The sequence below is a fragment of the Leuciscus leuciscus genome (genome assembly GCF_965113295.1).
Source record: "Leuciscus leuciscus genome assembly, chromosome: 3".
Taxonomy (NCBI): Eukaryota; Metazoa; Chordata; class Actinopteri; order Cypriniformes; family Leuciscidae; genus Leuciscus; species Leuciscus leuciscus.
In genome coordinates, this window is record NC_138727.1 from 17,922,460 (window position 1) to 17,937,775 (window position 15,316).

The window sequence follows — 15,316 nt, forward strand, 5'->3', positions numbered from 1 at the left end:
GTGCCTACAACTCCCTCGAGAGCCAAAACGTGCTTGTGCAAATGCTGACTATTATCCGTCAGGTGAAAATCAAGGAAAAACAAAGTTTCTTACCAGTCTCTTCCAGCTTCCTCGAGGAGTCAAACGCACTCCACCAGTAGCGTTTGTTTTAAATGCGCACACAAACAAGCATATCCTGAAGACAAAAACAGTTGTTGACGTCTATTGCAGGCGCTCTCTTATAGGCACGGACGCTCATAGACTGTCGTCGACACCATGGACTGTCGTCGACCAATGAAATTGTCGTGTGTATACACGTGCCTCAGACACCGGTTACACCGATGCCATTCCTCATAGCGTACATCCAAGGCGCAGTGTTGAGTTCCACTTTGAAAGGGAACAGTTTTGCTGCTTAATATATTCTGTGGAAACATCTTTGCAGGATTCTTTGATTCAAAATAACAATTTATTTAAAATATAAATCTTTTGTAATCATAAATGTCTTTACTGTCTTATTTGATCAATTTTTGAACAGTAGTGTGTGTGTTTGTATATATATATATATATATATATATTATCCAAAGCGACTTCCAGTGCATTTAAGGTATACATTTTGACATTTCACGTATTCCCTGGAAATTTCTTCACAGTTGTTCAACAATACTATTGAGTCAGCAGAGAAGCACAGAGATTTGAGTGTGAGACTACAGATCCTGTTGGATCAGACTCTGCTAAGTGCCTACACGAACGTGTCCCGTGGCCTTTTTGAGCAACACAAGGCCATCTACAGCTTCATGCTGTGTGTGGAGATCATGATGCAGAGGGGAGAGATCTCCCAGCAGGAGTGGCAGTTCTTTCTGAGAGGGGCTGGAGGCATGGAGAAGGTCAGAGATGTGGAAAGGGCATATGAGAGAGAGAAAGAAAGAACACCTGTGTGTGTGTGTGTGTGTGTGTGTGTGTGTGTGTGTGTGTGTGTGTGTGTATGTGTGTGTGTGTGTGTGAGTGCTTATGTGTGTTCTTATTATAATTCTGTAGTTGGCAATTATCCTTCTACAAGTCATGAATGAGATTTAAATTGTGTTAATTGTTAGATTGGAGAGCTGTGTTCAATTTTTTCCCCTTTCCTCAGGGGCCTGCGCTATATGCCCCCATCAAAAAGGCATTTCTTTCACAGCACACTGTTATATTGTTTTAGTGACTTGAAACAGTGCTTTTTTGCATGTATTCTAGTAAACAGAGCCCACTTCTGTTCTGTTGCTAAGGCAAGCATCTCTGTTGCTAGAGATATATACACAACCCTTAGTATTAAACTTGATATCTCATCCTGTCGTTATTTACGAACTTCTTAGTACAGGATGTTAATAGTGTTTAGAAAGTGCGAAAAATTGAGAAACGTTATTTGGGGAGAAAAATAAGAGAAACGAGATTCCAAGTGAAATCATCCAATATACTGTTTCTAGTTCATTTTCTTCATTTTGGCTGGTTTTATATTTCAGTCTACTCCAATATTTGCCAATTTTCATAACTCAAATGAATTGCTTGATCAAAGTCTAAAACCTTAATTCATGCTATTTGATAGTTTTTGACATATCAGTGTGATGAAATATTACTCTCAGCCCTATGCACAAACGCACAGGCACTTTCTGTTCATAACACTCCCCTTTCCCACTGCAGGGATTGCCAGAGAAGCCAGAAGTGCCATGGTTGTCTGATTTTGCCTGGGAGACTTGTTGTAATTTAGAAGACCGACTACCCTGCTTTAATGGCATTAAAAAAGAGATGATATCCACACCTATCTCTGTCAAACTAGGTATGTTTTTTAATTTTCCATAAAATGTCACTGGCTCATACTGTACTTCTATAATTTCTTGAAAAGCATCAATCACAACATAGAAATCATACAGTAATTCTTATTCTTATTCTGTTCTATAATAATTATAATTATTAATAATAATAATAATAATAATAAAAAAAGTGATTTGATATGAATTGTAATTACTGTATGAAATTGTATGATATTTAACACTATTTTTCCCTCTCTGTAGGGCAACTGGAGGTAACAGTAAACCCGAAGCAGTGGGACGGGTATGTTACTGACCTTCCTCCTTTCTCAGAAGACATACCCTCTGAGAAACAGCCACAGGTCAGAGGTCACTGGAACCAGCGGCTTGGGGCCTTCCAGAAACTCATCCTCATTAAGAGTTTTATGGAGGAGAAGGTAAAATAATAATAATAATAAAAAAAAGTGATTTGATATGAATTGTAATTACTGTAATGTCCAAACTGTTGCAGTACATTTACTTAGACTGTTTAGACTGTTTCCAACACAGAAAAACTATATATTTCTTGCAATTCTGTTTATTCCAAGTTACAATTTTGAGTTAAAATCTTAAAATTTTGAGTTAAAATCTAAAAGACTTACTTTCTCAGTATTGCAAATTCATTACACATAATTCTGACTATAAACTATATTCAAAACTATAAAAGTTTATATTTCGCAATTTTGACTCAGATTTGTTCTGCTGAATAAAAGTATAAAAAATAAGTTTTACTGACAACAAAGGTAATTCCAGCCTTTTATCTCACTATTCTGACTTTATTTCTCACAATTCCAAGTTTACATCTAACAATTTGAGTTATTTTCTCACAATTTATTTCTCAGAACTGCAAGTTCAGAACAACATATTATATCTCAGGAGAGACTCTTCTCTATGAAATTACAACTTCAATATATTTATTCACAGTTACATACACTACATTAGTGTACATAATACCACAATGGATTTATTTCCTTTGATATTAAAGCTGTGATTTGTTTGCGTGTGTCCCCACAAGAATAGTACTAATGTCCCCACAAAATGAAGAAAGTTTTCTGTGAGGGATGTGTTCAGGGGTAGGATTAGGGGATATAATATACAGTTTGTACTACATAAAAATTGTGTCTATGGATCATGGCTATGGAAAGTCCCCATAAAACATGAAAACTGTGTGTGTGTGTGTGTGTGTGTGTGTGTGTGTGTGTGTGTGTGTGTGTGTGTGTGTACCTGGTAAACTCTATGTTATGAAGACCAAATGTTGACATTTGACATTGCTCCCAATGAAAACAGCTTGTAAATCACCTGCTAAAGACCTGGAGGCAGCTGTCCATGATACTGTAGTTGTAAGGGGGCTACATGCTCAACATGAGTTTCCTTACCTAGGAGATCGCGAGTGCTCAGAAGCTGTGACAAGGACTGTGCATGGAACCCAAATGGGGAAAGTGCACTCATTCTAACAGCCTCAAGGTTGTGTAGTAGGAGGCTCCCTTGGATGTTGCCATGGTGTGGGCTTCCCCAATTTGCATAAGATTCGGTTCTCCATTAAATGCCCATGAAGGAACTTCCTATTAAATAGAAAGGGAGGAAGTACACCTCATGAGCCATAGAATGCATTGCAGTGACTCTGTGAATGGACTGCCTGATTAGAGTAAAGCAGTCTAGCTTCACAAGGCGTAAGGGAACTGCCTACTTCAGGGAGGCAGCTTCAACCTAAAAGCATTTCAGTGGTTCAGAGATGGGCTGCCTGTTTAGAGCGCAAACTCTGGGGAAGGCAGCCCCAGCTTCACAAGACATGAGGGAGCTGCCTACTTAATGAACCCAAATTAGGGGTGGCAACTCAACCCAAAAAGTATTGCCAAAGTTTGCGAACGGACCACCTACACAAAGCCCTGAACTGGGGGAGGAAGCCACAAATTCACGAGACATAAGGAATCTGCCTGGTTCTTTAAACACTCTAGTGGGAGGCAGCTCAAGCTCTAAGGCAGCTCAAACTACTACTTCAAGACCTAAGGAAGCTGCCTGCTTATGAAGTCATCCAGATCTTTTAGCAGCTGCGCTTGGTAGGCCTGCAACACAGAGCTGCACCAGCCTGACCTGCAGAGGTCCTGTAGTCACAGGACCTCTCCAACTCAGCTGTGAAGGTCCGGGAAAAATGGAAGACTCACAGGAGCTGCATGTTTATGGTAAGACAAAAAACGCTCATCAAGACGCCCGCAAGCGATCTGCAGCGTTTCCTTAATAACTTCCATAACTTCTAGCAGCTCCTCGTACGTGGGGCAGGCAGGCTGAGAGGGCTTCATCTGTGTATCATCGCCCTCATCAGCCACATCCTGCTCTTCTTGGCTGGAAGCCAAAAGTGCGCTGTCTGCTAAATTGGATGACTCATTCAGAGAAAATACATCCGCGTCTAGCAGATCGCTCAAGTGAGCTGCAGGGGAACGAGAGAGAGACTGGCTGCAGCAGCCCCAAATCGCGAGGTACAGACGCCCATCCTAATTCCTTCGAGAAAAGGGACAGGTATGAACTGAGCTTTTTCATGGAAAAGCCCTTGCAATTCATGCATTCTGCTCCCTCGAGAACAGAACATGCATGATCCTCTCCGAGACAAATTACGCACAAGCCGTGTGTATCGCCTGGTGTCAGATAACGCTGACACGGCAGTAGACACTTCCTGAAAAGCTTAGAAACACGTTCAAAACAAACAGTCTCCTGAAGACAGAAAGCTGATGACATCTAATACAGGTGCTCTTTTATACTCATGGTCACACCTGTGGTGACGTCACAGATTGTCATTGGTCAATGACATTGTCTCGTTTTAACGTCATGCTGAGGCGTTTCCCAAAGTGTCCTTTAGAGCAGTGATTCCCAACCCTTAGTCCATGAAGCCCACCTCCTTACATATAAGAATACCTGAGTCCCCCCCTAGAAAAAAAACAGTGAGCTTGCTGGTACAGTATTTTCTCTGTTCTCCGCTTTGTGTCCGTGTTCAGCGTGTCCTATCTCTGGCCTCTGTTAACGTACTGTTTACAGACTTCGTAATATTTCAACACAAATGACATTTGGGGAAATAATTGCAGTGCATTTTGAATGCAAATCTGGAACAGAGATCGGCCCAAAAAAAAAGAAAAGAAAATGGAACTGGCCGGTTCTGATTGATGGTCAATTGACCTGTGCTTTTCTGCTACTGACAACTCTTCACCTCTAATGAGGAAAACAGCACATGTATGCAGATGTACAGTAGCTACAGTTAATGGCGATTGGTTGGTTTAAAAAAAGTAGTTTGAAGCATACACACCTTTTACTGTGTTATTATTGTACTCTAGCCCTGTGGAGACTGAGACGCAGCCGTCATTGATCTTTTCATATTTGCCGTACCTGTCATGCCTGGTGTGAGCAAGTTTGCGTATTTTGCGTCGTAAAAATGTGATTGGCAAGCTGAGAGACCAAGCATATAATCAAAGGAAGTACTGTTATTATCAACTGGTTCAGATCAGTGACCAATCATTTGGTACCCTGGAAATCCAGGATTCTCGCGAGAGCACAAATTGAATTTGCTCAGCGAGTTTACTCTGACGTCGAGTAATGATGCCCATTAAATATGCCCCTGTATCCGAGCTGCACCAATCACATCGGGTTATCTGATATAGGTGGGCCAGAGGCCAGCTAAACAGATGAGGACAGCGCTGTGACGTCGAAGTCATTAGTAAACATTGCAAGATGGCTATGGATGAACACCAGTTGTTTGACCGCCACAATAAACAAGTTAGACTTGGCTTTTTATCTAAAAGAGGAACCGAAGACGGCGCTCGAATCCTTCCTTTGCAAGAAGGACATTTTTGCAGTTTTGCCGACCGGATACGGCAAGAGTCTAATCTACCAGTTAGCTCTGCTGGTAGCTAAGCGTATGGGGCTTATTGTTGTGATTGGTCGTAGTGTTATCCAATTGCGTGCAGTGAGATTTTCAAATGCATGCTTGGTGCCACCCCTCGAGCTGGGGTGCGTTTCCTGAACAACAACGTAATTCGCTGATTAACATTAACTTCCATAGTACGATGCATCGTTGAAGAAATCAACTAGATAGTCACGACTGTTTCCCGAAACTGTACCGTCGCAAATTGGTCGTTCAACCACGTTGGTTTATGACGTCACGCACGTGGTGGAGTAATAACTTCTTTTAATGAATCTGTTTGAGATCGAATTAATGCTAGATGTTTTGCTATAAATTACAGACATGGCATCTGAGGACTATTTCTAATTTTTCTCAGTTATTTTACTTTATTTTCAGATTCAATCATAGGCTCGTTCTTACATAGTAGAGCACGTTCGCACATGCACACTCTTCAAAAACTGTGCTGTACATCTCGACAAACTAAAAGACGTAAATGACATTTGTATGCATTCTAAATAAAAGACAAAGGTTGTACTGAATGTCAGCTTGCTTATTTTGCTCAAGATAAGTATTTATTAAGTCCACATGTCATGCAAACTAGAAACTATGCTTCTAACCACAGGTCGAGATCTGTTGTTCAAACCACACAAGTTTGCGATGCTGTTTGCGAATGTTCGTTAGAACGATGGTTTCGGGAAACACAAACTCGTTGAACTACGCTAATAACGACAGAACTTGCGAACATAGTTGGCTAACGATGCTTTTGGGAAATGCACCCCTAGGGGATTTTCATTAGTCGATGCCAGACCCTTAATCTTTCAGATTTGGGTCTGGATTTCCAGTCTAATCATTTGGAGCCTTCCTAGAAACTATACCTATGAAAAGGTTTTTCGTATACATATTTGACCTCAAAGCATATAAGCTTGCGCAAAAACCCGGAAGTGTGAATTTGGCCTATGATAGGAATACCAGTGTGTGTGTGTGTGTGTGTGTGTGTGTGTGTGTGTTACGGTGCCTGTGTGTGTCAAGTTTCATGTGAGTCTCCGTGAGTTATGTATCATTATCAGCTGTATAAATAAATATGGTATCACTGAAGTGTATTTCAAGTCTCTGACTCTGTGTGTTCCAGGTTGTGTTTGCAGTGACTCAGTTTGTTATCATTGGTTTGGGACAACAATTTGTGGAGAATCCCCCAGTGGATCTTTCAACCCTGTACACAGACATGTCCCCAACCATTCCCCTGGTCTTCATTCTAAGCACGGGCTCAGATCCAATGGGAGCATTTCAGCGGTTTGTCAACGAGAGAAATTACCAGGATCGGTACTGTGACATTTATACACTCTGTTTACTCACTCACTTCTTAGTTGTGGCACAAGTGGCACATATAAGTACATAACTTACATGAATTAATACTACATGTGTTGATTATATCCATACCAAATGTGTTACATGTTTCAGATGGCTTACAAACAGAATTCCTTAAAAATAAAACTTCAGTATGTGATACTTATGAAGATAATTTCTCTGCTGTCCTGGTTTTCCTGCAAGAAATGCTTACGCTCTTTATATTGCGCAAACAGTGATCAGCATTTGGACTTTCATTCTTCTTCATCTATACTACTTCAAAACCCATGCTTTTTTAGCACTGTGCTGTACTGATGACATTCAGAATTACACATCATGTCTTCCTTCTCTGTGTGTGCCTCGTCGACATATCAGCTTTAATTGTGACAAGTTCCTTTTCCTCTCAGCCATGACATCCCTCACCAAATTCCTCTCTGTCTCATTCAGAGGTCACATAGTCATTGCCTCCTGGTATGTATCATTACATTGTGTCAGCCTGGGTGACATGCTCTTCCTTAAGGACCACATTATGATAGCAGCGGTCTTACTTGACCACTGGTTTACTCAGCTCCTCGCCCATGTTCTGTTGATTTTATAGCTAGATGTCTGGAATTACTTTCTTGTTTGCCAACCAGTATCTGCTATACTTCTGCTATATTCCTAGAGTGGGTCCAAAATCCTATCTCTCAAATGGTTTTTAACCCTCTGTAATTTTTTCACGTCACGCCTCTGCTCAGATCATTTTACCAGCTGCCAGAATACATTGCTTCTATACAATGTCCTGTCCTCCTATTACTTTCAGTCTTGTATTAAATCTTAAACCTGAGCCTGGATGTTACCATCGGTTGCATCTGTTTGCCAGCTATGAGAAGTTCATTAGCCATTTTCTATCAAAGCCATAAGGACCACATTTTCAAAAGGTTCATCTACTCTCACGGACCTGTACTACAGTAGTTTTGGACAGCCATATTTTAAATAAAGCATGTTATATTTTGTAGCTTATTCTGGCCAAGAACTACCCATTTAAGTAGGACGGAGAAGAAGACGGAGCCCCAGAGAACATCTACCTATTAGGCATTGCCGCAGACCAGTGGTCTTTCAAAGGTTCTTATTAGCTGGAACAAACTTTTCCGGGAAGTTCATGTTCACAAGCTATTTCAAACTCCTGAAACAAACTTCAAATGAACTTTGTTTTTGGTCTGATTTTATTTGTTATGTTCTTTGATTCCACTTGAAGTATGGTGGGGCTTTCAGTGTTCCTTTTGTGTTAATGTGACATTTAGGCATGGGTGTATTTGAAATAGTTGTAGTAAAAATAATAGATCAGACAAAATTTGACAAATCCAGCACTTATGATAAACACGACAAATCAAGACTTTTGCCGTTATTGTGGTGCCCTTTCGAGAGCGGTAACTCTACATTGTGTAGCAACGCTGCAGGAACTCCTCCCTTCTCCACTTTCATTAAAAAATTATGGGCTAATGCCAGCTTGAAACAGCTGGCCAATTGTCGCAAAGTATGCAAATACTGATAGGCTCGCAGGCAGTATAAAATGCATGAGCGTGACAATTGTGTCAGAATCTCTTTCTTCACGCTGCCATCGTGGAAGCTGTTCCAGGAAGACTAGCCACCTTTTTCTCCGAGCATCCGATGGCTTCAACTTGCCAGATTTGAGCGAGCCCCATCGACCCGCCCGACGAACATGAGTTCTGCGTCGCCTGCCTGCGCTGCGACAAAGTCAGCGCGCCATCCTCGGCTACCAAGCCTTCATACTGAGAGATTTGGTCAAGAGGAGGAGAGAGTTCGCTGGTGGCCCCGCCCCCAAGCGCCGTGTTCTTCATCATGTCCCCTATGTTCCTGCAGGCGACAAATGCAATGTTTGTGTAAATGCTGTCTGTTTGTGAGTTTCACAATAAAAACACGTATCCTTCACAAAAAGAGCTTTTTACTCCTCTTACACCCAACACTGTGTCACTCGCCCTGCCCCAGAGCAGTGCAGAGTCGCAGCCCATAACTATAATGGCCTCTCGAGGGCGAGAGAGTGCCAATATACCCCCGTCTTGCACGACACCGCTCGTGCCCGATCGGCTGCCAGCCTATCCTCCACGAGTCATTTCCCCGCCAGTGCTTCTAGCCTCGCTGGGGCGTGGCTCCAATCAAAACACGTCGCGAATGGCAACGGCGGCCGTAGAACTTTCACCGTGGCTACTGGGAATGCGCATTTTAAATTATATAGATGATTGACTGATTTTATCTCACTCAAGGGATGTGCTAATCAGTCACGTGGAAACGCTGCTTCGCCATCTGGATACACTGGGACTGCGTGTGAATGTGCAGAAGAGCTTGTTTATTCCGAGTCAGACTGTAACATATCTGGGCGTGTGTTTCGACTTGGTGGCGATGCTTGGTGACAATTTCATTGACTCTGCCGTTTCAGACTGGGCAGGTCTGTTTCACTGAGGGAATTTCAGAGGCTTCTGGGGCTGATGGTGGCGGCTTCTTCTGTGTGCCATCTGGGCTTGCTGCATATGCGGCCGCTGCAGTTTTGGCTGAAAACACGAGTCCCGCCCGCAGACGTGGATCTGTTTGCCACGAGCGAGAACATGCACTGTCAGACGTTCTTCTCGCTATCTCACTCCCCGCTGATGGGAGATGCTCTGACATCCTGTTGGCCGAAATCCAGGCTTTACGCGTTCTCTCCGGTGAAGATTATGCCTATGATGTTATGCAAAATCAGGGAGGAGAGAGTGTCAGTGATCCTCGTGGCCCCGAACTGGCTGAACCATCCCTGGTTTGCGGACCTGAGAGAGATAATGTTGGCTCCCCCATGGCAAATCCCCCTCAGGAAGGACCTGCTGTCTCAAGCGAACAGCACGATATGGCACCCCAGCCCCGAGCTGTGGAACCTTCATGTGTGGCCGCTTCAGGGGCCTTAAATGAGCGAGACACTCTGCCTTCACGAGTGCTGGACACACTCGCGGAGGAGCGCTCGCCTTCTACTAGGCGCCTTTACGCTCTAAAATGGGGAGTTTTTGTGTGAGGAGATTGTGTCCTTCATGGCCTCTAGTTTTGAGGGCTCTCTCTCTACCGCCGTTCGAGCCCTTAGCTTCGATTGCTGGTAAGGAACTCTCCCTAAAAAAGGCTTTGCTCCTTGCTCTCGCCACTGTGAAGCGCATTGGAGACTTACACTCGTTCTCGGTGAACGACGTTTGTATCTGTTTTGGACCTGGCGACGGCAGCATTACTCTCCAGCTGAGACGGGGCTACATGCCTAAGTCGCTTTCTACACCGTTCAAAGCACAGGTTGTCCCTGCCCGCTTTATCTGCTGAGCCTTCATCCTCGTGTGACGCTGAGACTCAGAGCGCTGTTTGCCCCGTCAGGGCTTTGCGAATGTCGAACCAGCTTTTTGTGTGCTTTGGTTGATGTACTAAGGGACGTGCTGTCTCAAAACAGAGACTTTCTTACTGGATTGTGGATGCTATCGCATTAGCTTACGAATACCAGGGGAAAGATTGTCCCCTCAACATCAGAGCTCATTCAACGAGGGCGGTTGCCTCTTCGAGGGCATGGTCTAGATGTATGTCTATCCAGGATTTATGTCATGCTGCTGGCTGGTCTTCTCAGAACACCTTCGCCAGATTTTACAAGCGGGATGTATATGCTGTTGACTCTGTGTTTAAACCTCATGCTTGAGAGCTTATTGCTTTCTTTGCGTTTGGATATGCACATTTTTATAGGGTCGGAGCTGATGAGCTGTCCGCCTATCAGATGCGAGCACTCCTAGCGGTGCGGCTATTGGCTGACTGTCTGTCTCTTCCGTGGCTGGTGTAGCTTGACCCCGTTTCTCCAGGCTTATCTTCCCGCAGCGTTGCTACGCAATGTAGAGTTACCGCTCTCGAAAGGGAACGTCTCCGGTTACTATCGTAACCTTGGTTCCCTGAGAAGCGGGAACGAGACATTGCGTTAGCCGGCGCGTTCGCTGTTTGATCAGCTGTGCAAGCGTTCAGTCTTGATTCTGATGCAATTGTCGTGCCCATGCATTTTATAGGGATGCATTTAATTTCCCTGCCTCTCAGGGAACCGAGGTTACGATAGTAACCTGAGACGTTTTTTTTATATTGCAGGGTGAAATCTATCTCGCTGGGTCAGGGTCAGGGTCCTATAGCAGAGAAGCTGATTATGAATGCTTTGGAGATTGGTGGCTGGATCTTCCTTCAAAACTGCCACCTTGCTGTGTCTTGGATGCTGGCAATGGAGGAGCTCATCAAAACCTTCACTGAACCTGGTTAGTTTGTGTATGAGTGAGGTTTTGCATCAGAACAAAGTCCAGTCCCTAGGGGTCATTTAATGTGTAATATCAAAATTTGTGTAAAAAAACCAAACCTTAAGTTTAAAAGCTGAAGTTCAACTACACTACTGGTCATAGAGCAAAAAAGTAATAATATGAAATATATTGCAAATTAATTTTATTTATTTATTTATTTTTTCAAATGTAATTTATTCCTGAGATGGCAGAGCTCTATTTTAAGCCATTACTTCAGTCTTCTGTGTCATATGATTCCGATTTGGTGCTCAAGAATATTATTATTTATTATTATTACTATTATTATTATCAATTAAAAACAGTTATGCTCCTTAATATTTTTGTTTAAACTAATAAAAATGTTTTTGTTTTGTTTTGTTTTCAAAAAAGGATTATTCTCCTTGCAGGAGTTTTTTTTTAAAGAGTAAAGACTTTTACATTGTTACAAAAAATAGTTTTTTAAATAGCCTTGGTGAATAAAAAATATATTTATTTTAAAAATATATATGTTACTGACCCCAACATTTTGCACGGTAGTGTACTGTATATGTTTGATTGTCTTTCCTGCATTAAAACGTATTAAGTAAATGTTAAAAATAAGTGGGCCTGAAATGTTCGAAGACCCCTGCTTAAAGAATTAAAGGCAGATCTGTGACCTATCTCTCGCTTTTAGTGCTTTTTTTAGTGCATCAAAACTTTATGAATATTATATATAAACACTTGATATGTGGTCGCTATAATTTCTCCAGAACCACTGAAGCTGAAACTGTTAAATTAGTATGATCTTCCAAATAAATATGTCAGATGAATGACTCGATTTATAAAGTAACACTTAACTATGTTTATATTTGTGTCTGTGTACATGTTTGTATGGTTCAGTGAAAATATTATTGTTCTTTTTTAAGACATACTCACCTGTTTTGTACCTGGTTCGACCTTATTTACAGATTGTGTGTTGAACATGTGAATCCATTATGAAGCAATTTTTTGTTGCCCTGTTTTATGTTGTCCTGTTCTTGTATGGCCTTTGCAGACACAGTTATCCATGATGACTTCAGACTGTTCCTTAGTTCCATGCCTACCAATGTGTTTCCTGTCACTGTATTACAAAACTCTGTCAAGGTAACACAAGGACACAAACTTACATACATACATCCATACATAAAAGCTTTATGAAAAAAAACAACAACTGATAATCACTGATACACAAGTACAATTTTTTTAGGGAAGTATGCACATGCCTTTATCTCGCTTTTTTTTTTATCTTTCGGAGATGAAAACATGCATCAATGTTGAGAGAAGTTTCATGCGTCAGTGGCATCCATATGCTGATGACATGCACATATTTTTACCTTTACACATCATTCATCCTTCCAGCACTTGGATACTCCATCTGCATGTATATGAAATTAAAATTTTAGTCACACTAACGCAGTCACACACTCCTGCAAGAAGAAGATAACACTTCACAAGGAGGAGCGCTTTCATATTTTATTAACACTTTACCTAATACATTAACACCCCTGTGCTAACGTCCCAATCAGTTAAACCCCAGCTTTACTTAAATCACTGGAACCAATAGTAGTTTATGAGACCATAAACAATGTTTCATTATATTGAAAGTGCAGTGACATGGATGTCTTTAAGTGGTCAGACTGTTTAGAGTTTGTAACTTAGTTTTATTAATTTTAGCAGTTCTATTTTGTCTTTGGCTCTAATTTTTGTTTTGTTGCTAATATGTTTGTGTTGCCAGGAAACTAATGAGCCTTTGTTAATGTGATGGTAGGTTACTAACGAGCCCCCAAAGGGTCTCCGTGCCAATGTAAGACGTGCCTTTACAGAGATGAGCAGTACATTCTTTGAGGAACACACCCTTGGCAGGAAATGGAGGAAGATCATTTTTGGAGTGTGTTTTTTCCACGCCATCATTCAGGTCAGGGCTCAAGGGTTGAAAATTCTGTTTCTATTTAATTTGAAGCCTCAAGAGATTGTAAATTTAAAAGCATGAATGCAGTTTTTATGATTAAATAAAAATGATTAGATGGAAACCTTTCTCTTGTGCAGCTTATATGGTAAATTTGCTTTGGAGTAACTTTAAATTGTTTCTCTTTGTGAGGTTAAGTTTACATTTTTTATGTCTTTGATTTTTATGAACAGCCGAAAACCACTTACCTAGTAGGTGGTGGAAAATATACTTTATAAGCTATGTGTCTGATGAGAGAGAGAGAGAGAGAGAGAGAGAGAGAGAGAGAGAGAGAGAGAGAGAGAGAGAGACTTTTGTCGGAGAGACTTTTGGTTTTATATTCAAGGTCTAGGCCTATATTTAAAATTCTTGATATGTTGATATTTGTACATGTGCTATAGATTCATATTTTGAGGTTGGTAAAAATGTTTTTGATGTTATTCTCATTAAGGCAAATTTTTTTTTTGATCAAACATAGAGTAAAAACATTAATGTTGTGAAGTATTATTACATACAGTATTATTATTATATATTAATATATTTATTCCTGTGATGGCTAAGCTGAATTTTCAGTAGTCATTACTTGTCTGTGTTGATCCTTCACATGATCCTTCAGAAATCATACTAATATCATTCTAATTAGTAAGATTAAATATTCTTCTAAATGTTGAAAATGGTTGTGCTGCTTAATATTTTTTTGTGTAAACTGACACTTTTGAAGATAGAAAAAAAATCAAAAGATAGAAAGTTCAAAAGTACACAATTTATTTGATACAGAAATCATTTGTTAAATTTTACTTTAATCTAGGTAACAAATGTTCATAACACTTTCTATGAAGACCTTGCTAATAAATAAGCATAAATGGAGCTATAATTCATTATAAGTATTACTAATTTATACATATATTTATAAAGACTTAAGACCTATACTGTGCTACAAGAACAGTTATAGTTACATTTCTAGTCACACAAGTCATGCATTTGCTTTTTCACTGATTTTCAAATCGCATTCTCATAATCAATTACACACTGATTTATATGTATTAATTAGTCAGTCGTATGGTTCCATGAACGTATTTATAAAGAGGCAACCTGCATTGCTGTATATTGTTATTATATTATATGACATTTTAGATTTTTGACAGATATTTCTGTCAAATAAGTAAATATATTGTTATTAATAGCCGTGTTGTGTTCTTAAAAATACGTATTATGAGTGATCATACAGTTACTAACCTCCATAAATGCATCATTGGTGGCTTTAAGTAAAGTGAAAACATAAGATGCAATTTTCCTAAAGCAAATGTTAAGAAATCATGAAGATTTGCTCATTATACATTTAAGTTGTTTACTTGTAAATGTAACTTATGACCAATAATTCCTGTAATAATATAATGGGGGAAAAAAACAGAAACCATTAATACAAACAGTTGAAAAAAAATTAAATTAATTGTTTAATGTTACATACTCGCATTAATTACCATTCATGACCTCTAATGTAAACATTAGCCATTAAAGACATAATTGATAACTAACTGGACAGCAAACAAGTGTCTCTGGATCTATTTTATATTTGAACATTTATAAATCAGTGTATTATGAGCATGCATATTGAAAAAGCAAATGCATGACTTAGTTGTAACAAATTCACTGGAGGCAAGTTGAGATGAGGACCCAAACGCAAATTTAATTATCAAACATGTAACAAACACAAAACAAAAGCATGACCAGGCATGGAAAACTCTAAAACAGGAACATAAGACCAAGACTAGAAAACAAGAAACCAGATCTGGGACATAGAACAAACAATACTTGACAAGGACACAGGGCAAACATGAGGGCTTAAATACATAGACTAATTACAAGACAAGGAACACCTGTGAACAATGATCAGACGATTAACCAATGACAAGACACATGGCAGGATCACATGACAAACAGGGAATCACATGACAAGACACAGAAACATGACAATAGCAGAGAATGTCTAATAGGAAGAGAATTGGCACTCTCTGGTTAC

At 40.3% G+C, this 15,316-nt stretch overlaps 1 protein-coding gene across 1 annotated transcript in view; it reads left to right on the forward strand.

The window, feature by feature from the left end:
- The window catches only part of dnah6 (dynein, axonemal, heavy chain 6), a 127,018-nt gene that overhangs the window by 99,183 nt on the left and 12,519 nt on the right, over positions 1–15,316 (forward strand). The window contains exons 63-69 of the mRNA XM_082164569.1: positions 630–863; positions 1,654–1,789; positions 2,025–2,197; positions 6,815–7,005; positions 11,155–11,315; positions 12,367–12,455; positions 13,120–13,266. Of these exons, the coding sequence (XP_082020695.1) occupies positions 630–863; positions 1,654–1,789; positions 2,025–2,197; positions 6,815–7,005; positions 11,155–11,315; positions 12,367–12,455; positions 13,120–13,266 (1,131 nt within the window). The remainder of the gene's footprint in view (positions 1–629; positions 864–1,653; positions 1,790–2,024; positions 2,198–6,814; positions 7,006–11,154; positions 11,316–12,366; positions 12,456–13,119; positions 13,267–15,316) is intronic.